We start from the raw sequence: 26,901 nt of genomic DNA, 5'->3' as shown, positions 1-26,901 counted from the left end.
ACTGGAGCAAGTCAATATTAGAGCAAGGCAATGTTGCTTCATGCCGTGATGAAGCCAGCAGCTGTCGCACACAGTATGACATAGTGTCAAATCCCTATATTCCTACATAATACACTTTCAATGGTGACTACATCAGATATATCTACATCCACCTCTTCAGAGTTGAGCAGTGGAGCAGGCAGTGGATTATTACTATTCTCCAGCTACAAGGAACAGTCCTATACCATGGAATTAGAGGAACTACTTCAATTTCCACCTCCTTTCTTCTGTGCATAATGTGGAGAAACCTCTAGGAACCCATGGCGTAATCAAAAGCCTTACCTGAGGAGGTGAGACTAGCTGACACACAACTACTTTGTTCACTGAGTGTAGACACAGCCCTAGCTTCATTTAGGAAGAAAAATAAAAGATTTTCTTTCACTCAAGTGCAGGAGCATCCAGAAATGCCAAGTGGCAGCTCCCTTGCCAGTCTTCTAGCCCATGTGCCATTTTCTATTTCTGTAGAAATATCACCACTGTGTAGCAAATTTCACCTCATGCTGACCATGACCATCATGGTCATTAACATCCTGACAGAGTGTTTAGTATTAACACAAACCCTTCCTTAGCATAGGCCCATCTCAACAAGCTGCATGAAGATCTGCCAGCCTCTCCTGGAGGAAAGGGAGGAGCAAATCTCTCACTGCAGATAGCATTCCTATCAGCTTGCAAGTAACAGCACCAGGAGCACTGTTGCCAAAGGTTAAAAAGATTTTTGGCTGAAAGCTGGGAGAGGTTTCCTGATAGGAAAACTTACTGGGTTTGGGCAGTCCCAAAGGAAGGGCTGGAAGTTTTAATGCGGGAAACTGGAGACTCACCTAGATAAAGCCGGCAGATTTCTACTTCAAGTGCAGGAAAGATTTGTGATCACAGTACTTCTTAGGGAATGAAACTATAGATAGCACTTCTGAAAGCAAGCTACCTAAGCCCAAGACTAGCTGGGAGATGAGCAGAGGGCTAGGCTTGAGCAAGACTGTTCCCTGTAGGAAAAACTTCACCCCTCAAGAACAGTGGAGCAGCTCATCCCAAAAATGATGCTTCTTTGTGCATGAGTCAAGGTTTCCCCCGGGGCTTTTCCAAGACTACAACAGGGTCTCAAGCCCTATGAAATTCCTCCCAACTCCACCACATTCCCACTGTACCCCAGCTAATCATTATTTCAAATCCCCTGTTTCAGCTGATGCCCATGAAAAGGGGCAATGTAATAAAGACTGGCCAGGCAGCTCCAAGCCTCACACTGCAGCACCACAGCTGCAGGCACACTTTAGGGGCCCAAATACAGGAGATCAAACAAAAAAGTCACCTGTTCTCCAACTCCTTCCACAGGTGAAACACACACCCAGAAGAACACTGACCCAGAGGAGGCTATGGAGGTGTCTTGGTTGCAGTTCCACTTACATGAACACAGCAATGGCAGAGGCATGAAAAGGAACAGTAACTTTCCAGACTCTAGCTGGGCTGGCCACAAGGAAACCTATAGCTTTACCATGGAGGAGGTACTTTATTTTAGTGATGGCAGACAGCAAACCTGCCCTAGACAGATGCCAACCTGGCTCATTCCCTGCTTTTGCTGACTTAAAAATAACATGGCTCTTCATCTTTTGCCACAACCCTAATTCATGCAGGGACTCCTCTCCTCCTCCAGCTATTTCCAAGTCCTTGCAGCACACAAGGTTGCCATGGCAATTATTGCAATGTAACATAGAAAACATCATCTATCAACTAGCAATCAGGAAAGGAGATGGAGAGGAAGGAAAATTGAGAGAGAGCAAGCACTTACTGTATCTGCCAGAACTGAAGACAGTAGGAAAGAAATCCTAAACTCATGTTTTCAGTAATATCTGCATATAACACAGCAGTACACAGACCACAGTTCTATACATATTGTGGTATATGAGGGGGTGTCAGAGCCAGCAGTCAATCACTTGTATTTGACAGAAGTATCTTAGATGTGGCTCACAGCTGAGCTACAGTCAAGGGTAAAAGGAGGAAGGGAAACCCCATCTTCTGCATACCCCTCACTTGCACACCACGAGCTGAATCCCAAGACCTTATCCACAGTGAACTGAATAACAGCAGACAGATGTGCACTAAATAGAAACTATCTAAGTAGCTGGGGTATCAGGGAATCACCGACACCAAGATGGACTTGGACCTGTTGTTTTGAGGCCTGGACTATACCAGTAACTTTAGCTAGGCAGCGCCTGTATGCAGAGAAGAACTCTGCTTGTTCCACTAGTACAGCTAGATTAGGAAAAATAGCTGGGAACAAACTCAATACAAAACAGTGCTGACAAAAGAAGTTGCTAGATTTTGGGAAGACATGTGGCTACTATACTGGCTAACTTTTGCGACTATACAGCCAATACAGATCCGTAGCCTAGACACAGCCTCTGTGAAAGAGCAGAAAACACAAGCTGCAGAAGAATCCTGCCCAAACAAGAAGTACAGTACAGAACTCTGGGCAGCTTGGACTGATTCCACCTCTTTATTTCATAGATTTGTGTGTATGTGTATATACAGAAACACACACAGGACTGCCAAAGGCACACACAACTGAAATGCCACTAATTGCTCCCTAGAGCTGGAAGAGAACCTGAGGTGGATCTCTAATCTACTGTCCACTGTAATGGCTGCTTTTCAGCAGCCTCCTCTGTGTTTATACATTCCAGAAATGGTTTCAAATATCTAGCATAAAAAAGGTGAACTTCCCCTCAGCACACATCAACTGCCAGAGCTAAAGACTAGGCTCCTATTGCTCTTGAGCAGCTATTTGCTCAAGATTTTAGCTATTGCAGAGTTCTCTAGCACACATTTAATTTCATCTCTTTAGACTAACTGAGGCAGAACAACAATAAAAATGATACCGAGTGTGAGAAGACTTAAGGATGACAGAGGGAGCCAAATGAAGGAGGGGATCAAAAGATGCTGGTTCCATATAACCTTACTCCAAATAGGAAAAATCCCCTCTCATGTACATTGAATTTGGCTAGAACCATCATGCTATTTTTTCACCCTAAAAAGCCTGCAGTCAATATCAACAAATAACTCGCTTTCCTTCACTCTGTTTTGGCTTGGGTTTGGCTTAGGGCTTTGCTGATAACAGAGTGCGCTGTAGCATTTACCTGCCTGGGTTTGTTAGGCACACATTGCTGCGATGTTTTCCCAAGATTAGGCATGGAAAATGTTACTCTAATAATTCCTTTTCTTCTTGCTGCTGTCTATGTAAACAGGTACAGTGTCCCCCCACTGTTTCTTCATCAAGTGCTAACTCCAGACACTAAAACTGATCAGAAAAACTGACTGTTCTGGAAGACAGCAAAGATCTAAAAAGTTATTGAGAAGCAGATCAGGCAGTGTACAGTTCACTGCCTCTAGGATGCAGCTAATTTGATTAAGTCATTCACATTTTGTCCATCTGCCTGGTGATCCAAAAGCCCAGGACTGTTGGTGATGGAGTTCTATGTTTATTTCCCTAGCTAACATCAAGCACACATGCACTTAAAACACCCAGTCCAGGAGACCTGATGGACAAGTTTTTTGTTAGCCCCAGCAATGACACATGAATTACACTCTTGGTGACATTTCATTATGCTCTTAGTGACACAGGCACAGATACAGTGAAACTGGATCTCAGCAGACTGCAGGAACGCCAGTAGGATAAGAAACCAGCTTCATCTTCTATTGCACTGCTGGGTCAAGACATTAGGAGCAGCATAAACCACTAGGTAGTTATTGTCATCATCCATTCAGCAATCTTGTCTCCAAGCCACACAGGAAGTAAACTTTGGAGCAGCTTGGTGTCGTGCTACCAGAACAAGTGTTTAAGTAAAATTGAGTTTTCTGACAAATGCTTTTTTGGCACCTGATGCCTACATGCTAGGAGAAGCCCAGAAGCACTGCAGGTGACTAAGTGCTAAGCTGGGAGCATGTGACAAGTGTCCAGTGAGGGTACACAAACCCCTCAATGAGCTATTGCATTTTGAACACCAGATAACTGGTTTCTATCCAACTCTCCACAGAAATGTTAAGCCTGATTTGACTCACTAGTCTGTGACATTAACACAGAACTATTCCCACATTTGGTCGTACTGAGTTTGCCAGCTTTTGCTCATCAGCTGGGATTGGGGCACGTGTGTCTCATACAAGGCAGTCTGAAGGCAGGGAAAGTCAAGCAGGAAGCTCATTAAGTTCACGCTTCGCTAAGAAGACTGAATGTACTGATTCATCCCTCCTTCCTTCCCCCCTCAGTCCTGCAACTGCCAGCTTGTGCTGAAGTTCTCCAATTATGTTTATCAAGCTAATTATTTTCCCTCTTTTACTTCTAAGGTGCCAAGCATCTGTTCTGATAGACAAACAGATTTGTACCTTTCGTAGCTTCCCGTAGTCAATGAGCTCTGGACGGTGTCTATGAATTAAAGCACAGAAACCAAGGCCATCCTTCCAACTACGAGAGAAACACAAGAGAGAACAATGAACACTGTTCAGCCCCAGAGACGCAGAGTGGTGAGCATGAGGGAAGGCACCAAGGCAGTGAGACAATTCCGGTGTAGTTTCCAACTAACAGCGCTACTCTAAGTGCTGGGAATGAGGGTATCTTGTACGTGCATGAGGCTGCAATAAAGATTCCTTTCAACCCCTCCAAAACTCCACTGTGATTAACACTTGCCCACTGAGTTGGCACCTTGTTTTGGCAGTTCTCTGTGCTGAACTCTCTGTGCATGTCTTGTGCAGCATGCGAGCAAGGTCGAAAAAAGGTGTAGACATAAGTCATAAAGGAGGAACAAGTACATTCCTCAGGGAAAAGGCAGATGTCCCCAGCTAGCCACACTGCGGGCATGGATGGCAGCTAAGCTTAGAAGTGCTTTACATTATATGGTTCATACAAGGCTCCAAGACGTGCTGGAAAAAACACTATTATGCAGAATCTTCACTGGAACATCTGCCAGTTTGGAAATACAAAAAGCAGAGCAAGAGAATCTTTTATTCCTTCCCAGCTTTGCCATATTACGAAAGTTTGGAGGCAGTCCTTTCTTCATGGCTCCTAAAGTGTTCTGAGTTTTCACAGAGCAAAAGCTCTCCTGCTTAGCCCATGCCACAAATGCTGCTCTTGGAGGACTTAATGCCCTGAACAACTTTATGAAAGCAGCAATTGTGACCCGAATGAGGAATTAGGATGTAGGTACTTGGATCCTCTTGGAACCTCTGCCTTCAGTTTCCTAGGCACCTCTCTGGACCACACTGTCACTTGTGTAACGTGCAAGGGCATTGCCTTGGGAGCTCTGTCGGGAATATTGCTGAACATACAGTGTAAGCATGCCAAGCCCCTGAGACATAGGAAAATAACACAGATTGTAAAATTAAGTTCTTCTAACTCACCTGATATGGAAGTTCTGGATGTTTACATTTTTGTAGGGGGCTGTCTTCCTCTGACACCATAACAAAAGTCCTTCTTTAGCAGATGTTTCTAGAGAAAGAATGAAACACATAAATTAACTCAATTTCTTAGAAAACAGGAGTCTCTGGAGCCTATGCTAGAAAACCATCAGCAATCCCCCTTTGATAGAGACTGCACTAAATTGTGCTTTATTTAACTTCACTTGTAAGAGAATTTCTTGTTTGAAAAAGCCTACTAGGATAGTTTTGTTACTATTATATTCTTAATGAGGTTATGGAGATAGCTTTTTGGGATTATAGAAGTCTTGTAGGACTCCTAAGCAACAGGTTCATTTTCAGCGCTACCCCCGACTCAAACTCCAACATTGAAGTTTATTTTCAGGCTTAGTTATCCTTTTGAGCTACCCTTGAAATCTCTTGTAAGAGAATCATGTGAAAAACTCATCTCAGTACGCTTGAGCTTGGCCATAAACGTTCATGAGACGTCAGGGCAGCTTGGGAAGGGTAGCTCTCTAGGATCTTTCAGTGACTCACTTAAGAGCACATTTTGGGCTATTTAAATGGCAAAGCCATTTAATTACCCCAGTTGTCCTTTACTGAGCAGTGGCAGGAAAGAACTAAAATTTACCTTCAACTGAGATATCCTGAATGGCAAAACGAAGGATGATGGTCCAGATCATTCCAAGGGTCATTTTAACATTGCCATCCACAATTTCTATAGGGAAAAAAAAAAAAGGTAGAAAGAGAAGAAATAGAAGTCAAAAGCTGCAACTGCAAATCCTTGTAAAACAGGACTGTTGGGGAACATTTCCTTTTGCAGACGGGAGAAATGGAATTCCTGCTAAAAACTCTTTTTCCCTGCCTTCCCAGATGCTCTGCTGATGGGTACAGTACAGTACCCAGAAATCATACTGGTTCTTTTGCAGTGCAATACTGAGAGCAAAACAGACACAGATGATCCCAAAGATCAAAAATAAGCACTAATTTAGACCAGTGTAATTCCCTGCAGGGGCCTAAAAGCATCTTCCTTAGGTATAATTACTATTACTTAAAAGCCAAAGAAGCCAAACTGAGAAAAGGAAAGCCTTCCTTCCCTTATGCCCATCTACTCCAAGTCACCTATATAACTGCCCCAGCATAAACATACCAGAAGGACCAGTGACAATTCCCAGAGCAGATGGGCTCTGACAGTTGTTTTTTTTCCTGTGAACAAGATACCACCAAGAAAACCATACACCATAAACATTTTAATTTCAAACAAGCCTAAATACATCAGACTGCCTGTACAGGACTTCTTTCAGTCGTGTAATTGCCAAAAGACACAACAGAGCATTTCTCAAAGCCCGTGCATCCTGCTGGAAGAGGAAGCTAGGACTCATGCTGACCAGTCTGTGCGGAACATAACATAAACCATGACTGGGAGCAGACTGTGCTTTACTGCTCATTAGATTCCACAACATAAATCAGCAAGGGTCAAGAACTTGGAGGTTTTACAAGGCAACTGCTTGCGTATGTGAGGTACGATCTGTTTAGGATGGAGGATCAAGGTCCTGGGGAGAGGTGCTTGGGGCAAGGCTGGCCCAGAAAGAAGCCTCCACCATATATGGACCAATGCCAAACAGTCCAAACAGTGAGCAGATGGGTGTCAAGTACTGATCCTCAACATCTACAAAGATTCCACGGATATATATATACAGTTACAGAATTTACAGCCCTCACATTTTTGGATAGTGAAAACAGCTGAGCTGCTTTCTCCTACTCATTCTCTGACAGGTCCCTGTATAGCAGGATCTTTCACAAACAAATGACAAGTTACAAGAGTATTTTCAGTAATAAAATGGTTAGAATTAACCTACTGTTTGGAGGTAGAATAATTCAAGTCCCAAGAAGATTGTCAGAAACCATTTTTCTACTACTGTAGACACCTCCATGCCACTTCTTTCATAAAGCTGCCCAGCAGGAACACACTGTGTTCAGGGGCAAGTAGAATTTACTGTATAGGCAACTGACACCTGTCTGGATACTGATACAAAAGTAACAATATTTGAATTTTTCATTTTAAGCTGCTAAAAAAATGCTTTTCTTCTTATGAAAAAATTTAAAAATGTGAACCTCACTGTATTCAAAACCAACAGACCAGCAGCACACACTCCAAAAACAGATTTTCAGAAATCGTGTCCAAATTCCTAAAAACTTGTGATTTAGGGATGCATGTCACACAGCTTCCAGTGCAAATCAGAATTTTAAGCTCTACTGTCCTTTGACATACATCTGAATTAGTGATGCTGTCTTGTTCTACTGCAGTAAAACTGTCTCTGCCCCTTTCTAACCTTCAGAGTCCACTAAGATCTCTTAGCGGAGCATCAGTTTGCTCAGAATTAAACAGCCAATAACTTTTCAGTTCAGTACAAAAACCCTACAGTTACTTTTGCCAGTATGAAAAAACTGTGTTTGTCTGTTGAGGGTTTTCACACAAATTAAATTTTTACAGACATTTTGAGGTCAGGGGGTTGTCTGCTAGGCTGATGCAAGAAAATGTCATGTGTTGGCAAGTGTATTCAGTTCTGTACATTCTTCATCCCTCCAAGCACTGCAATCAACTTATAAGGAAAATCCTTACTATTTTTACAAATACCTGAGATACTGCAGCTAAAATATACAAGAAAACCTCTGTATTTTCAGCTTGTTTGTTTTGTTCATGTGATAGATACTCATGGGGATTTTCAAAAAGCAAAAAACCCAGTGGTTGTAAAACCCGCAACAGTTGGCAGGACTCTTCTAGGATGTATTTAAGACCTGAAACTAAACTGAGCTTTTTAGTTTAACGGGCTTGATTAAAATCTGATGACAATACTTTAATGTTGAAAATGTATCATGAACAGTAATGAATCAACCAGTGAGCTGAAACAGGTAATTAATATTATTGCTCCATGGGTTTTAATTGGAAATAAAGGTCCAGGCACTCACATAAAACCGATAGCGTTAAGTTGCTAATGTCGCATAAGAACTCAGCACTATGTTCTGGTCATGTTCTCAAATTCCAGTTTTATAAAGTCAGCTGGTGGACTTAAGGTGGAAGCATCCCTTCTTTCCCAGTCCTCTTCACAGCACTACCCATTTAAAAAGGAAAATGTGCTCCCTGTTCCCATATCTGATTATTCCTTAGCAGTGCACCAAAACAAAGCTGCTGTAGAGGAAACCCAGAATATTTCTACCACTTCATCTCTACACATCATTTTACTTCACACAGTACCAACATTTACCAAGCAGATACTGGTGTCAGTGAGATTAGTGAGTGATCCATCCCAGGATATGCATTTAACAAGCCACACAATCATCTGTGGGTGTTTTTTTTTTGTTGTTGTTGTTTTTGTGGGGGTTTTTTTTGTTTGTTTGTTTTGTTTTTTTGTTTTTTTGTTTTTGTTTTCTCTGCTCTTTGAAATAGAATTGACGAAAAGAGTTGTTATTTGTTAGAAGTAGGCAAGCATTTTTCATTTCTAGTGCTAAAAATCTGCTCCTGGAAACCAGGTTACAAAGTCAAGCAGCTTGAGCAGAAGACTCTCTCCTCTTTGGCCCTCAGTCACTCGGTTTTCCATCCCAGCATTCCCCACTGCAAACCTCCTTTTCCTTCAGAATCCACGACCCTTCATCTGCTGCCAGTCTCTTTCTAGTATAGCAGAACAGACCAAGAAACAAAAGTGAAAAACATGGTTGCAAAACAGGTTTGCGTGAAGCTTTCTGCTTCCTGGTGATGAAGAAAAAGAAACTCCACAGGAATTGTTAAAAAGTTGAATGCAACACTACAAAGCCAGAACAATCTAATGTTTAATTAAAGACAATATGCTTCTTCCCTGCTGATATAAGGAAGACTTGGTAATATGAGAGCAGTTCACGTATTAAAAGGCTTGTAATCAGACAGTATTTTCTAAAAGTCTGACTCTGCTTTCCAAGTGCTCTTTCTAGGCAGGGTCTCTGCAAGCACTGCATGCACTTCACCACCAGCAGCTGTTGAAGGAACAGCAGCAGCAAGCACATGTTATCAATGTGATTTACATTCAACTTGAGGGTTGATCAGTTGCTGGCTAAAGCTGGTGAGGCATCTGCATCCATTAGAAGGAATTTTTTTGCATCAGTGAATATGCTTCCACCTAGCTCCTATCATCATACCAAGTAACAAGTATGCAAAAACTACGGAACTGGTTGGCCACAGGGATGTGCCTTTTGAAATGCCACCACCTCTTTTAAATGCATGAACTTATTTTGAAAAATGCAATAATTATTAAGCTTCTTTTCCTGCCATGGATAGTTAGAAGCAGAATCTACAACACAGAAACTGTTATCCACTACTAGATACTTCTGAGACGCCCATGAGAACACAGCTCTGGTTACCCCATGGAGAGAAGTTGCAGGGCATGAACAACTGGCAGGATAGCATGATCTGGGAATTGGAGACATAGAACAACAATGGTGCCGACATAAAGGCTGCTCTGCATTTTGTTTGTCAAACAAAAGCCAATACAGCAGGACAACTATCCACGCCCATGCCTTCAGAGAGCATGTTGCTCCTGATTGTCCTGTCAGCTTCAGGACTGATAGATGGCATTGTTAGTGAGGGTGTAACTCTCAAGTCCCTAAGAGGGTGGACAGGACACGGGGACAAATAAAATGCTATGCTTCAATCACTGACATAGGGAGACCCTATCTACCCCTCTTTTCACAGTGAAATAAATATAAGTTTGCACTGCCTGGTGCTTCAGTAGGTGTTTTACTCATATGGGACCTCTGCAATCACTGAAATCTCTAAACTTTATTCTCCTTTTACTTGTGCAGGTGAGAATAGGGGTCGGTTCATCCAAAGTTATCTGTATGTTGAAGTAACCAAGATCTGCTTAAGAAAGCAACAAGCTTCTAAGCAGATTTAAGGTAAAATAAACCAGTCTTAGAGTGACATACTTGACCTAGTCAGTCTGTTAAATCCCAGGAGCATTTGACATGAATATGCAATCTATTACACCAAAAGAAGGCTCCTGAGGTGTCAGATGACAGTGAGATTTAAAAGCAGATGAAAACCATTTGGCTAGAGTCTTCCTTCATCCAGATTTACACTGATCTGCTGTATGCCACAACATACTTCGATTCTATAGACTCCAGCTAACAAAATATTTAAATTAGAACAAAACCAACCCCCCCCCAACCCAGGACAATGATGGCCAATATGTACAGAGAACTACAGCTGGACTGCAGACCCTTCAAAGAGGACCTTGCTGCCCAGCAAGGAGCAGAGATGGAACAAGCCCCTGAGGTAAGGAGCCTGCTCCCGCAGGCAGTGCCACCACACCGCGGCTGCACGGTGGTTTTCCTCTCGGCAGAAAAGCTCCCTAGAAAACTTTCTACTTCAGTCCAGCCAGACACAGGCATCTATAGCTGATTCTCTTGGTGCAGAATTATAACCAACTCATTGGTTTTGACCTTCTACCTTGCTGCTGCATGATGCCTTTAAAAAGTCTCAAAGCAAGTCCCTAAAACTCATGCTTCAGAAAGGTTCATAATCCCTTTCATGGACAGAATAATCTGCTGTGCTGTCCAAAGTAAAAGTCCATTTTTATAGCTGATGTGCAGTTTACTGCCCAGCAAGCACCTGAGAGGCTGGGCAGTAGTCCCTGCAGCAGGTTATGTTCCCTGGTGACAAGCAGAGTGGCCTGGGCTCGGTCTGTGTGCATGGGCAGGAACTGGGGTGGGTGAGCCCAGGCTGTGACCCCACTTACACGGCCTGAGCTGGCATCACAGCACAGGCCCAAGCACTCTGTATAACAATCAAAGCTAACCTTAGACTAAACTGCAGTGCCACGCCACCTTTGGTAGTTTAAGGAAAGCCATATGTATTGTCCACGTAGCTGCACAGGCACCAGGACAAAGGAAAGCCAGGAAACATTTGGCAGGGGAGCTCAAGATCACTATTCAGATTGATATGGACCATACTTCTGTCACAAAATGGCACTTCACAGCCTATTTCTACATAGAGTAACTGCTATGAGTCCATACTGAATAGGTGGGCCCTGGTGATCTCTGGTCACAGGTCATTTGACTTGCAAATGATTTCTGAGTGCTGTGAGATGCAGTCACCACTGACTCAGGAACAGAGATTAAAAAAAAGAAATCCCTCAGAAGAAGAAATTACTGCCAGGGAGAACAGAATCAGAAGGGAAAAAAGGGGAATTTAGGAAGAAAGAAAGATAGAGTTTACACATACTCTGGAAAACAGGAGCTATTTTAAGGCAGACCACCTCTGGGTCCAGTTCCAGCTTCCTGTTTTCTAGTCTGAAAAGGGTTCTATACAGATATGGACTGTTGTAGCAGACACTGGATGCATCAGTCTTTTAGGTAAGGGCACAAAATGACCTTAGTTATGTATCTGTGCTCCATAAACACTCCTCACAGCAACAATTGCCTCAGGTTGCTACTGTGGAAAAAAGCTGAGAAATTTAAAGAGAAGTTTTGCATGCAAAATATCTGTTATCATTCAGCCATTGACCTCTTGTACCTTGCTCTTCAATACCAAACACAGTGAAGAGGTGTCTGTAATGTACCTGACATTGGTTCTAAATTATTCCAAAGTCTCCATGAAGTTAAAGCAGTATGTTGAGGTAAAGGTTTTGGTAAGGCCAACATAAGCACCTGCAGTGGCTGAGCTAATCTCCCTGATCTGACATGGAACAAACGAGCCATAGGATGGGTACAGGTGCTGAAGATGCCCCAAGAGAATGCTTGAAAATTCAGAATTTGGGACAGCATGCCAAGACTGCACTGACCTCATGTGCTGAGAATAGGCAGAGCACAGCCCTGTAGGCCTAGGACTCTCCCAAAGAAGGAATACTCATCCAGAACTGTATCATGGGCTCATTTCCTGGCTGTGTCATGAGTTTCCCTAGAGAAACCAAGTATTTCCATCTGCAAGGTGGAGATAACAAACCTCCCTCATTTTCCATGGTCACTCTAAAGACAAACCTAGAAATATCTCAGAAGCAGAGTGTCACCACAGCAACAGCGACAACCTGAAACCATAGGAAGGACAAACAGATCTAGAACAGAGAAAAACAAGTGTCATGAAAACCTGAAAGACCTTCTGGGACTTGGGTGACATATCTGTAAAATACCCACCACTTCTGCTAAAAAGACAAAAATCCTACACAGCTGCCTGCTTTCTGCACAACCTGCAAGTTCTTGAGGGCAAGCCAGATGCTGCCCACACTGGTGGTCTCTACACAGTGGTACAAGGCTTCCAGCCGGAACATCCAGGTATGCAGGGTGCACACGCAGAAGCCTGGAAGCCCTGAAAATTGGAGCCTCTGGGGTCCTTGTCCTGTGCTGGGGACTGCACTTGGCTTTGACCCATGCAATGTCCTCCAGCAATAGATCCTGTCCAGCAGCTCTGAAACAAGCTAAATACAAATAGCTGCCATGCTTCAATTCAGAGTTTTCTTCATTTGACAAAGAAATATCTCAATTGATTTGTTTCTGCCATTGCTCAATTTTCCTTAACTCACGAGAACCAAGAGAAAAGCGGGATGACCTGACCAATAATACCAAATGGAAATCAGGTTTGGCAGCCTGGTGTGAAGACAGGATTTAAATCCAGGGTAAAGGCCTACAATATGCCGTTTTTAACTCAATTGTTTATTCTACAAGAACACAGTAGGGCTTGGGAGGTGTAAAGGGAAGTGACATGCAGCTCTGAAAGAAAGGCAAGGGCTAAGCACAGCTTGGGCTCAGAAAAATCAGATGGTTCCTTTACCTTCTGCTCCAATGGATACTAGCTTGACTCCTTTGCTGGCAATGAAATCCAAGGCCTTGTTCACATTGGATATTTTGTGCACTCGCATTTTGCCTCTTTCAGGCTTAGCCAGACGTTCACCTAATAAGAAAAGATGCAAAAAAAATAAAATAAAAGTGTAAGAAAACAATTCCAAACGTATTCTTCCCTGGTGCGTGTTTCCTGTGGTGTGGCTCCCACTGCTCAGCCTGGCAGAGAGAAGACCTCCCTGCATCTTTTCAGGACAGCAACACTCACTGTTTAAGCACCCCCAGAAAGAGCTCCCCTCCCTGACAAAGAGAGGTGAGGAGCTCTCCTCCAGCATTTGCAACATCCACCTAAAAAAGCCAATCTCTCCTCGGATCTACTACAATCAAATATGAGGGTGATCTTGTACCTTGCCTTTTCTTTCCCCCAGCCAAGATTCAGACCTCCTACCTCTCTAGTCTCTCCATTGAATGGCCAAAACTGCCTGTAGTGGGAAATAAAATCACTTCTTTGGCCAAGTGGCTTTATAACCATAAGGACTGTCACACAACTTCTTTCCATTAAGTCTGATATATTTCTAACTCTATACTAGGTCTTTTACACAAGTGTGTTTTAAGTATTTATACTGAGTCACAAAGAAGGAAGCACCCTAGTCCTGAGGTAAAAACAGGTTAATCTCTGACAGAAATCAGTCTTAGGATAACACCCAGCTCCTGACTGCAACAAAGCTGGTATATTTGGAAAAGCATTTTCCAACCTTATTTATTTGAAAGAGGTACATTAAGTGCAGTCAGGCCCTCCTTGATAGGCTGCTTGTAAATACACTCACAGCCTACTTTTATTAACAATAACTCAACACTCAGAGTAAGCAAATTAAAGCTTGGACAGGTGGACTTTTCAAAGAAACCTCAAATAGAAATACAATTAGATGGGATTTCAGGAACCACCTGTAAGCGACACAACATTAGAAGCGAACATCCACTTCCAGATCACAAGCTCCAGAATACAAAAACAAACTAAAGAAAACCCAAGCCAGTTTTGTATTTAAAAAAAGTTATAATTAATTAAAAGGAGATCAAATGGGCAAGTCTAGGCAAGTCACTTGACCTATTCAGTTCCAAAAATCTCCTGCTATATCTTGAACTGAATTTTTAAGTCAACGTAAGCTGACTCAAACCCTTTATTTGAGGTTTAAGTGTGAGAAAGAAAAGTACTTGACTTGTTTCCTAACATAGATGCAAGGAAAAGCTAAAGAGAATACTATCTCCATAACCATGCCCTCCAAAGCAAAAAAGTCTGGAAATTACAATCCTTTAAAAGTATTTAAGTGGTTGACGTAAACTGATGTCATTACCTCTCACACCAAAGGATAAAACCAGATTAATTTTTTAAAGGAAACACTGATGTCTGACAATTTAAGTAAAAAGATGTATTTTATGGTACTACCTCCTTCCTAGGACTAAAAAAAAAAAACAAACCCACAAGTCTTGTTTTAATGGAACCTCAAGTACATGTCATAGTACACTGCTTTATTTTTCCACTTGGATAATGCTAGTCATTCTAAAGAAAAGCTGAAGCATTTTTTGTGACAGTTATTTGTGACAGTTTCACAATGACATTTTTATGTGCAATTTTACAACAGACTTAAGCAGCCTTATGCAGCCAAATGTCAGAAAGAGGCTAAGCCAGCTAAAACCCAGCCACTTCCTTCAGTTCAATGCAACTGTAAACTAGCCTTGCAAAAAGAAAAATAAAGACAAGCGATTAGGTTTCAGCTGGAAGAGCAAGCTGATCCAATTCACCCTGTGGCCGCATGTGCAATGCCAGTGCAGTGGAGAGCATCTGAAGTGCTCCCCCTGGGGCTGGGGACAGCAGGATTGTTCCCCTGACAGCCGTGAGATCCTCAAATAAATTGCAACCCTCTCTCAGATTCAAATCCTTTCTCTGTGAACTTTTTAGCTTTCAAAACCCAATGACTATTTCCTTCAGACTTGGGCTTCATTACAGATTTAGATTTCCAGAAAATAGGATCATCTGGTTCCATGCCATACATTATTAATGATGTGGACTGTTAAAAGGAAGCCTGCTAGAAATATGTTCTACTTTGAGCTACTGGCATCACAGGCTTTATTTCTTAGTACTTCTCCTAGCTGACAAAACGAAAAGGATCCACTACTCATTTTCATTCTCTGATTCCCATGAAGTAGCCCAAGGCAGCGCTTTAAAAGCCAAACAATGCAAGGATGTGTTGGCATAAAAATTGTTCACTGCAAATTTTTTTTAGGAAAAATTTTAATTAGTGACTCTGTCTCTTTGAAGGGGGAAAAAAAGCACCTTACAGCTTTCTTTTCAAAGTACTAAATATAAGTTTGGCCTTTTCCAGTCTTGTAGTATTATTTTTAAAATGGCTTTGTCAGGGGAAGGAAACACCTGTGTGAAAAATGAAAGTGTATCTTTTGGGGCAGTTTCTAAGGGGGGCTGCAGTTGTTACTTCCAGCCACAGAGACCAGCCAGAGAGGACCTGCAATGAGGAAGTCCCAGGACAGTCCATGGAACTTCCCCTACTGTACCATGACTGGGGAACCAAGGGGCTCTAGTGGGGCTGAAACGGCTCCTGTCAGCAGCACAGCTCACCTCCAGAGGCTACCACGCTGAGTCAAACTGAAGCACTCTCTCCTTGCACACCATCATTGCTCCCCATACTTTGGGAAACTACACTGGATGGGAAAACTGCTTCCTACCTGCCCTTGCTGCCTGGCAGCCATGTGTTCCCAAGGACACATGTGAGGGTCTCCCTCCCTGAAGCAGGTTTTCAGTGGCAGTCCCTCTTCCACAATAGGATCTCCAGTAACTTCCCTGATGAAGGCTCCATCCTTCCTACCATGACAGAGTGGCACAGCCACCCTGCAGTAGAGGCAGAGGGACATAGTGCCCCCTCCTTCCAACACATCCTGGCCAGGTGGAGGAGGCATTCAGCTCCACATGGCTCTCAGACCCAGCACTCCAATGGCTGAAAGCTCTTATAGTGAGTTAGAGGAGATCAGCCTGCCACAGAGTAACCCTGCCCATGCCAAATTCCCATCAGCAACTCTGCAGTCCCCCAAAATACGTGAAGAGGAAAGTGTGAGCCAAGAGCTGAAAGGAAAGACCAGCAGCTGGAACTGGAGGGCTAAAAGCTGTCCAAAGATTCATCATTTAAGCAGATGATGAGTGGGAACTCTGGCAAAAACATACAGGTGAGCCCTTGCCAAACATCAGGAAACTCCTGACCCTCACACACTGCTCCCCATTATGAGCTGCTGCTTCCCCAGCTATGGATCTAAGGGGTCGCTAGAGGAGCTGGCAGCTGGAAGGAGGCTCTGTATGAGCAGTGGGGCTCACAATGGATAAGGGAACCGCAATGACAGAAGTGAAATGAGGAAAAAATGTGCTATGTTTCCCTTTTTTTTTTTTTTTTGGCCACTGTACTTAAGAGAGCTGCATAGCTTCTGCTGTCTCAAGGGGAAGGATGTTCAGTCTTAAGTGTGTGAAGGACCATGGTCTCTGGTGGGATGCAGCCCCCACCTGCCCCACGCTTTTGCCCACTGGCTGTGCAGCAGCAGGCTGCAGGCACAGTGCCGCTCCATACTGGGACAGGGATGTGCCACACCCACACCACTGCAACTGGAAGCCACCAGCTTCTTCCCAAACAGAGGTGGATCTGACAGGCCCTGCCAGCAGGCTACCAAAGGGACAACAGCAAGGAAGAGTGGGAGATGATGCAAGGAAATTAAGTAGCTTTAGCAGCAAGCCTCATCTGCCTGCTCCTACACATCCTTCTCTCCCCTATCTTCCAGTCCAACTACTTGAAATTAAGCCACCAAGGCCCATCTGCCCCAGTGTCCAGGCTGCAAACCTGTCTCTCTGGGGGAACACAAACAGAGAAAATACACTAACAGGACTCTGCTGCCTCATTTCTTACAGGCACTGCAGAAACAATGTGCATGCTGCAAAGTTCTGATAGTGTTTCCAACTCAGATCCCTCCAAGTCACCAGCACGGGCAAACCCCCTGAGATTTCACTCTACATTCATAACTTCTTGAAAAACACTGACGATAAACTGACAGAATCTTTGCGTAAAATGGTAAAAGGGAAGGTAAGGAAAGAAAAGGGACATAGGAAAAGCAGTCTGAATGCTACTACCACAGACATTTTACTGGAAAACATAGCACAGTCAGGAATTCAAGTCACTGGGTTGCTGTAACTGGCTCAAAAGCCATCAAAACAAAGTCTGAGCTGGGGGTGAACACCCCCAGTTTGATAAATACAGTCTTGCCCTCTTTCAATCCCTCCTACAACACTTTACTAACGTTTTTATTTCATCAACACATTAAAAAGGATTACTGCTTATATGAAATAATCCCTGGGAGATATCTGTCTAATAGTGGGACACTTGTGACACAGAGTAAAAACAAATCTGACCTAACTTGTTCATGCTGCTGCTTTTATTCCAGACTGAGTATTTTGGGATTTTGCTTTTCTTTGGGATTTTTTTTTTTCCCCATGAAGGTTTGAGCATTGAGACTTGATTTCAGATCGAAACTAGAATGGAAAAAACTTCAGTCATGGCTGAAATTGAATGACACAGATTTACTGGTTTGACTCCCTTCTTCCAGTAACTTCTATCATACTCCCAACTGCCATGTGGCTTTGGTACGATTTCCCAGTGCAGCATTCCCACACTTCCCAGAGATGCTTCCTCAGCTGCTTCTTACTGCCAAGCAGTAAGAACCACTGCCTGGACTCTCACAGGAGGCTGTGCATTCCTGACAGGCAGAGAAAAGCCAAGAAGCTGGAGCAGGAATGCAACAGGCAGCCTGCACACACCATGAGCTTTGGAGTACATTCCAAAATGGCCACTGCTGGAGACATGTATTTGTTAGGGAGAAATTTGTTCTGAATCAGGAAGCAGCTGTTCTTACATTCCAGTAAAAACTGCAGCATTACAGCCCTTGCAGTCAGTCTCCTGCATGGGCAGCACCCCACAGAAGCTCTCACCTGAAATGACTTCCAGAAGTAACATGAGTTTAAGACCATCCCTGAAATCTTCCTCTATGTTCTCAATCTGTGTCCCAGCCTTGCGGAGGTGAGAATTGCACCATGCTGTAAATGTCTAAAACACAGGAAAGGAAAGAAAAAAAAAAAAAAAAAAAAGCAGTCAGTAATCTTCCCACAAACCAAACAACAGTTCCCAACCAGATCAGCACTGCTAAGTACCATGACAAACGCTCATGAGGTTATTTCGTGTCCATGATGTCCTCACGGAGCACAAGTATTTGCACCTCTAAATACCCAAAGAAGCTGCTGGATGTTTCTGTAGCAGACGGAATCTGAGAAAATAATTTTACAGCTCTAGCACGTCTGATGTTCTGGAGAGGCTTCTTATTTTCTGTTTGGCTTAGAATACCTTGAAAACGATTTTAAAGCATACTAAGTGCTCAGATTGCTAAGGACTTCTAGTGGTATTAGGTAACACATATTAATACAAAGGAGAACAGAGAACAGCATTCCAGATGTTCTTCTCTCTAGAGAGGTGCTTGAGAAATAAAACAAGAACCATTCTTCAACTTCCTCTGGTCTACTCCACCCCTAGCAGCCCTTACACTGAAGGACAGCATGCTGAGCTCCTCAGCCACATAAATCACATCCCAGTAGGGTCTGTCCTGCTGCCTCCATTCTCACTGACTAACCGCTAAGCAGACCTCCCTTTCCTGTGATCATCCCACCTTTCCTCCCCCATCACATGGAGGAGTTAATACTTTCTGAATAAGGATAATATTACCCATCTCAGCAGAAGTACAGGTCATAGAAAAAACATAGGTGACACTCAGTGACACTACCATCTAGTGTAGCCCCAAACTCCCACTACTTGAGAGCCTCTGGCAGGAGCATCATTGCAGCCATCTCAAAAATAGAATCACAGCCACTCTGTAATTAGTGATACCATGCACCATCACTGGAATAATAATATGAGTCTGAAGTGCAGGACAGACTGAGGCCCAAACTACAATACAGTCAGTACTATCCAGGCTAAACGAAACTCTTTTTTGAAAGCATCTTCTGACCTCAACTAGTCAAGATAAAAGTATGTCTCATGTGAGGGAAATTAATTTCACCACAACGGATGACAACACATTTTTTGTGGTTGCAATCTGTAAGCCCGTGCTCTGAACAATGAGCATGTGGGGCAGTGACAGAAGAGAGACCACCTCTTCCAAGAGATGTGACAGAAAGAGTTATCTTAAAAGAGTGCTATGTGAACTGGTCTGAATGAGTTTGATGGTCAAAACACAAGCAGCAAATATAAAACATCTCAGACACTTCTGCGTGCATAGACCTTAACAGGTGAACCAAAGAACTGAAACTCATCTGAACATGCAGAAGCTGTTTGACACAAAACTACTGTTTGAAGAGTAAATGGTAGCAACCAGGAGGACAAGTTTGTTCAAGTGCTAATGTATGTGTTTCACAGTGTTTGAACAGCAGACCAAGCAAACCCTTTCCTCTGTACAACCTGATAACACCTCTATCACTCTCTAAATAGAAGGGGGATGTTACTCAAAAATGAGTGTATCCAAGAGCTCAGTGCTACCACAGGGAAAGTCTTCCCTCCCTCTGCTAGATGTGGCTGACCCAGCAAAGAAAATTGTTTACTTTCTAAAGACTGGTCTGCTCAGTAGTGCATGGAGGCGTTCAGCAGAATCTAACAAACCTCTACAGAAGAAAATTGGGCACACAAGGACCAAGCAGAAGGGTGGAGTGGACCACAGCAGCCATGCCATTTTAAGCTGCTGGGGAACCACAGAAGGAAGGACTCACTTAATACTGAAGCACAGCATGCCAAAAATTTAGAAATGCTTCACTACTACTTACACCATGCATGGGATTTCAAAAGAAAGATTACCCCAAATGGCAACAGGAATTGTTCTGAGTTGCCTCAAAGCTGGGCTTTCACTACTAACCTGCTCTCATTCGAGTTCACCAGACCACAAATAGTGTGGCAGAATCCTTCCTTGGAAAAAGTGTTGCTCAACAGCTGCCAAGCTTTCCACTGATGTGCTCTGGCCTTGCTCTCCACTGGGACTGTGGAATGGAGCAGGATAACAGCACAGCTGTAAATACTTTTATGGCAGTGGCCCTTTGGACAGATGCATGTATTGTGAAAGTCTGGGATCTCTTTTTTCAAAATGGCTGGTTTCCTTCCAGAGCTGGAAGCTTGGAAAAAAGAAGAGTAAGTAATTAAGCACCTTTTATTGCTTTTTATTGCTAATCCCCTGAGGGGGGAAAAAAAAAAAAATAGAAGGTGGTGGTTTGTTTTGGGTTTTTTGGTTGGGTTTTTTGGGGGTTTTTTTTTGTTGTTGTTGTTGTTTTGGTTTTTTGTGGGTTTTTTTTGTTTTGTTTGGTTTTTTTGGTTTTTTTTGTGTGTGTGTGTTTTGTTTTTTTTGGTTGTTTGCTTTGGTGTTTTTTGTTTTTTGTTTTTTTTAAATAAGAGTGGTTTTATTTGGAAAAGGGCCCTGTATCCTGAAGTACATCCTTTTGGTGCTATTTTCTTCATTCTACTGTTTGAGCTGTGTTACAAGAAGAGAGGTTAATTTATTTGGCTCCCTTTTGTAGCCAGGCTACTTCACTCTTCCAGAAATGGCAAATGAGAGCAGAGATGCTTTCAAATGCTACATTATCATCACATATCAAAGTATGAGAGCAAGTTATGTCAGAAAGGTCGTGGACGCCCATAAACCTCCTTCTCAGATCTAGAAAACAGACAAAGCAAAATGCCTTGAGCTGGTGTCTGGCCCTGGGTGACACTACAAAATTCATGTTAATTTGAGGAGAAACCCTGAGATCTAACTCACAGGCCACAAGGCTGAACTTTTATTTGTTGCCTGACTTCTCTGAAGTCACGTCAGCTTTGTTCTCCATCAGCCCAAAGCAGATCAGACATCTCTGCTTTAAATCACTGATCACTCCAATAGAGCTCTACAGGGCATCCCTCTCAAGTGGAACCATCTCCATCTCATCACGGCCTCAGACAGGCTGAAGTGCCACGATCCTGCCAAACACCACCATCAGCCACGAGTGGCAGAACGGACACTCCAGCTTCTCAAGAGCACAGGCCATGAAGGGTGAATAGAGCACACACACGTTTCCATGAGACAATTCCCATATGTACAGGCATTTTCTCAAGGCATCTTCAGGTACTACATGAACTCCAACAAGCATACTATAAGCAACACAATAGCATATGTGAACAGCAACAACCAGTAGCCCAGTATGGCATTAGGCCATTTTACAAGAAAGCAGAATTATGAATGTTTTTAATATCTGCAGTGGGATTCACAAACTATTCACCACAGATCATCCCAGAGCAGTATGTATCAAAACATAAACATCAGAAAACAGCTTTATGTTGCATTTACTGTACATACTGCAAAGGGATAAAATATCTTCTTACTTCAAAGCAGTAAACTGTAAAGAGATTTGACAGATAGGAGAAGCCTGGAGAAATGTGTTAAAAAAGTAGAGGGAAGCAAGAAGGGAGAGCTGAAATTCTCTCTGTTGACCGAGTCTTCCAATTCTGGTAGTCTTGTTTAGAGCCATTTTTACTGACTTGGCTTCATGCATCTGCATAGGATCCTTTTTTTTTTTGATTCTAGGAAATCTTCTGAAAGAAAACCCACTCACCCCAGCCACCTTCTGGGCAACACAGCTGCTCCTCCCCACACCTTGAGTCACAACTACCAGTGGCAATTGGCTCAGGGTGGCTGCTAAGCCCCACTGTGCTGCCTGTCACCATGCAAAGGGCTGTCAAAAGCAGCCAGTCACCTTTCTGGTGCAGGCCTGACCCTGGCAGCAGCCAGGCAAGGAAAAAAAACCACAAAAAAATCACCTGCATTTTTTGTGGTGAGGTGACTTGCACCCCAGTTCAGAGGGCTAAGATACACTGCCAGGCAGGAAGCTGCTTGGAAACAGCAGATGTTCTTCCTTGCTGTCTGCAGACACAGGAGTCTGGAGATTATTCTCCTGCTTACATCTAACTCCCTGTCCCAGAGACAAGAAAACAAATAGTCTGTTAATCTTGAGGCTTATGGAAGTTTCAGAGCTGGAAAACTACTTACTGTTAAATAATAGCACAGAAACCTCACACCATAAATTTTCTGTGGCAACTGCACAAGAGGTGCAAACAGAGCTGTGTTTCTTGGCCTTTGGATCTTTCCACATATTGTACTCGTAATTTTATTTTTGGACACAACAGATTGCCAGGACACCCCTGCAGGTCTGCCTCTTGTTCACTGTTCACTATGGAAGATGTCTGATGAAACGTGTGTTTGCAGGTACATGGACACATTTCTCATCACTGCTCTCTGTACTTACTCCCTGCTCCTATCTAGCTATGATTTGTAGTTTTTTGTTGTGTATTTTTTTTTTTTTCTTTTTACATCCCAGCCTAATCAGCAAGTTCAACTCTTGCTATTTGCCTGCTGGGTCCTGCATGAACAATAGCACATTGGTATTCTACCACAATATAACCTGTCTCATAATAAAAAGAATAACAAATGTTACTAAAAGCAAGAAAATATGATTAACTGTTCTGCTGCCCCAGCACATTTACTGTTGAGGTATCCTCTACAAGCCTACCTGCACACCTGTTTTAACAGTCACCCTTTTTCTTGACACAACACGAGACTCCTTGCTTCCTCACTGTATTAACCCTTTCCCAGTCACAAGCTAGTTAAAACAACAGCCAGGTGATAACTAGTCCTGCAACCAAAACTCTAATGAGATACCATCTTCAGCTGGGTCCTTCCAGGTATCTCTCAGCCCTGTCAACTGTAAACCTACCCATGCCACTTGTGCATACACACATATAATCTCCGGTACACTTTGCACTTCTGCAACATTTGCTTTTGTTCCTGAATGCCAATAACCTTTCCCCTCCACACTGTTATTTCCAATCTGAATACCTTTCTGGTACTAAAGTGGCTCAGGCAGAATTCCTGAAACCTAGGGAAGCAGGACAGTAAGTCAATATTTTAAAGTTTAAAGAATGTTTCTGCCTCAAAAGCAGCAGCACCATGATACTACTCAGAGCAGATCTAGAGAGCTCTTTGCAGAAAGAAGGCAATTATAAGGCACTTCAGCTGCTGAGCAATTTTAGCAGTGTAAATGTTGAAGCTACCATAGCCACATAAATGACAGATATTTAAAAAGAAGTCAACTTCATCTCTTTGTGGCTGTGACAGTGACATTCCAACTTTATCTGACCTTTCCAGATGCTCTTCCCTTCTCTCCTTGCTAAATCACTCTTCCACACAGCCCTGCTTTCCATGGGTGAATGTAAACTTTCTGACACAGTCAAGAGACTGCTGTATTTGTGTAACAGCCCTGCAGAAGCTGTATCTGAGCCAGAGCAGTGCTCATTGCCTCTCTCCTGACAGGAGAAAGGTCTGGCTTAAGGAAAAGAATTCACTGGAGCACTGCCTCTCCAGACCACCACCACCCTGCTCAAAGAGCAGCAGTGTTCACAGCCACCAAGGCACCCTCATTCCTTGTGTTTATGCCGGGGGATGAATTTTAATCAAGTACTTCCGCACAGCTCTGCTGTTGAGATTTGTCCACAAATGTTTGGCTCCTGTTAAGAAGGGGATGGAGCTGCTAGCACACAGATCTCAGTCTAGTAGCACTGTTCACTGTCTACACATGTGCTCTGCAAAGGGAGGTCTTGAGTGGGCTGAAAGCTACAGGTGCTAGCCCAGGCTTTCTTCTAGTGCTGTAGGAGAAATGACAGCAGGAGTCCCTCTCCAGTCACCAGAAAAGAAAGCGGGATGTTCAAACAATACTTCATACGTGGCTGAAAAACAAAATCAATTTACCCAACTGCAAGTGCTGCACTTCTGCCAGTGGTGTAGTTAGCAGTGCATCTGGGCTTCTGACTGCACAGCTGGGCTGCATTCCCTGCCTGGCCCGAACTCAATCCCTCCGTGGCTCCTGCCTACTGAAGCACCATGCATTCCTTACAGGACAGCTGGGACAAATCAGCTAATTCATGCAACAACTTCTGCAGCTGAGTCCATGCTGCAAGGAATTCTATTTAAATAAAATTATCTGGAACAAGGACTGATGTAATCATCTAATAACAGCTAATAGTTTATTACAGCAGGCCGAAAACTGCTGCCCACAGAGCTTTTTTTAAGCAATAGGATTACTAATAAAGCAGTCCAGCTGCCCCACAACAGGATCCTTTCCACCTTGGTAGTCTGGAAGCTGAAGACACTGTATCAATTGAAGAGGATGCTAACCCACGGCCGCCACAAATACCACTCTCTTGCTACTTGAACAGACAGACTAGGCCATCATCAACTTACTAACTGGAAGGATTTGGCTGGGGAGGCCATGAAAAATAAAGCTCAACAATCCAGTTCCAGTTTCCCCTCATTCAGCAGCGTTACTTCTCAGGGTCTCATGAGATTTTCCCTTTCCTAATGCTACTGCTCTGAATCCTCCTTTCACATTTTAAAGCATTTGGAAGAAATGCTGGGGTCTTGTGGGTGGCTGCTTAACACCCTCCCCACACTCAACACAGACTCAATTGACAGGCTTGGTTGCAGCTTCTTTTTCTGCACAAGTCTGTGATATAAGCTGACAAGGAAGTGCTCATTTAATTGGGCAGTAATTACAAAGTAATGCTAGATTCTGTCAACACCCCAGCACAAGAAAGGCTATGGCTGGACATAACAAATCACACCAACAACCCTAGTGAAGAAAGTTGGGCATTAAAGGCTGTTTATGAGATAAAACTGGCCCACTGAATATTTTCTCTGCCCATGTGCTGCAAGTGACAGAAGCTTTATACACGTATGTATTACTGTTTTTTAATAGTGATGGAGGAAGTGCAGACCTACTACAGCCCTACTTCTGCATACTAACACCTCTTCGATTACTCCCTGGTGTGCTTGGATGTCTGCTAGAATGCCCAAAAACACTCAAAAATGGTTGTCCTCTCCTATCAGGGAAGCTCTAGGTATTGCAGATCCTCTACACAAACCTCATCACAAGTGCAGGGAGCCATCCAAAGTGCCTTTTATTTGAACCTGAATGAAGAGAAAAGTCACCATTCGCCAATACTCCCCAGTCTCATCATCTTCTAATTTGAAATACCTTTACCGCCTATTGCTTTGCATTTGAAGCCACATTACTATTTTGAAAAGACGAAAGGCATTTGATAAACCCTTTTGGGTTCCCTTTATGTTCCAAGCCCAGTCTCCAGAACACAGGGCTAGTTCAAAGAGCTTGGTTTGTGTTGACAAGTTACATTATCAGCTGACCTCTAAAGAATTACAGGTATGATGCTCAATGAGATGAAGGCGGCACAACGAAGAGCTTTGCTTTCCAATAGAGCTGGCCTTTTAGAAAGGCTGAAGGAATTAAATGGATATTCAGAAGGAATCATTACACACACTTGTAGCACAATTTCACCACCTCCACGAAAGTAGTTCAGTACTACTAGCATCAGTGCTAATGTCCTGTTCTGGCTTAATTGCAGCTGCTGAGTTCTGAGCTGAAAGACAAAATATAGCCCACACTACTTTCTCAAGTGCTATGCCCTAAAAGCGGGAGGTATCATTACACCGTACTGTGCAGTACCAGCATCTGCTCAAAGAACCATCTGGTGGCTGCATAAGGACTTACTGTAGGTGAAAAGGCAAATTATAAGTCTACTTGCATTTACCAACCCCAGGGCACAGCCCCAGCAATTGGGAAACACAGAACTCAGTCACTACTTTTTAGCCACTTTCCAAAATCCATCTCTGCAGCTCAGGGTGAGATCAACACCACAGCAGTATGAGCTCCATCCCTAAGTGTAACAGCATAAGCCAGCTTGGATCCCACTGGTAGTGTGGGAAGTTCTCCACTGAAGTCTCTCTTCATCCAGAGGAGCTAGGAACTGCTGCATGGAGAAAATAAACTCTTCTGACAGCCAATTCATCCTTTTGGACACTGGCAATGAATTAGCAACACATCACCTGCAAGAAGCACCAATTAAATTCAGTGCAGGAGTTTTCATCTTTGCTCAGTGGAATACAGTTCTCAGTGTCTTGCACAATTTATAATTCTCATATCCTGGAAGACAAGACAAAAAAAGAAAAACCCAAAGTCCTTTCCACACTGGCTTCCCATTGGTGTGGTGTTAACTGCTTTGGAGCCAGAACACGCCTTTTTATTAGCTAGCAACAGGCTGAAGCGACGAGGGCAGAAATCTCAATCCAGCACACTTCCTGTCCAACACAGGGTAAATATTTGTTCTCCTCTACATTTGTGCCTCTGGAGCCTTTAACTCCACTTTGGCTACAGAACCACACCATTTCATGAAGAATCTGCTTCTGGTATTTGAAAGCTACTGACCATTAAATCAGCTAGTTGGCTGGAATTCAGATCAGGGAAGAATAAGGTCTCTTTATCCATGAGTTACCAGAGAACACTAATAGCTAGAAGAAGACAAGAAGCCTTAAAACATGCAAAAACCATCTAAAAAATCCCAAAGCTATACAAGGATATCAACTGGCTAGAAGTAAGGTCTTTTAGAGTGCATCATCAAGTTCAGACTAGCAAGACTCTTCACTATACTCCTC

The 26,901-nt window shown here is 43.2% G+C and overlaps 1 protein-coding gene across 5 annotated transcripts in view; it reads right to left on the bottom strand.

Moving 5' to 3' along the window:
• The window catches only part of ACTN1 (actinin alpha 1), an 86,850-nt gene that overhangs the window by 27,505 nt on the left and 32,444 nt on the right, over positions 1-26,901 (bottom strand). For all 5 annotated transcript variants that reach the window (XM_040066717.2, XM_040066719.2, XM_040066720.2 and 2 more), the window contains exons 2-6: positions 18,272-18,386; positions 13,229-13,348; positions 6,065-6,151; positions 5,419-5,506; positions 4,408-4,486 (exon numbers count right to left, since the gene is read on the bottom strand). In XM_040066717.2, the coding sequence (XP_039922651.1) occupies positions 4,408-4,486; positions 5,419-5,506; positions 6,065-6,151; positions 13,229-13,348; positions 18,272-18,386 (489 nt within the window). The remainder of the gene's footprint in view (positions 1-4,407; positions 4,487-5,418; positions 5,507-6,064; positions 6,152-13,228; positions 13,349-18,271; positions 18,387-26,901) is intronic.

Source organism: Hirundo rustica, chromosome 6 (genome assembly GCF_015227805.2).
Source record: "Hirundo rustica isolate bHirRus1 chromosome 6, bHirRus1.pri.v3, whole genome shotgun sequence".
NCBI lineage: Eukaryota > Metazoa > Chordata > Aves > Passeriformes > Hirundinidae > Hirundo > Hirundo rustica.
This window is presented reverse-complemented; position numbering and strand designations above follow the sequence as displayed.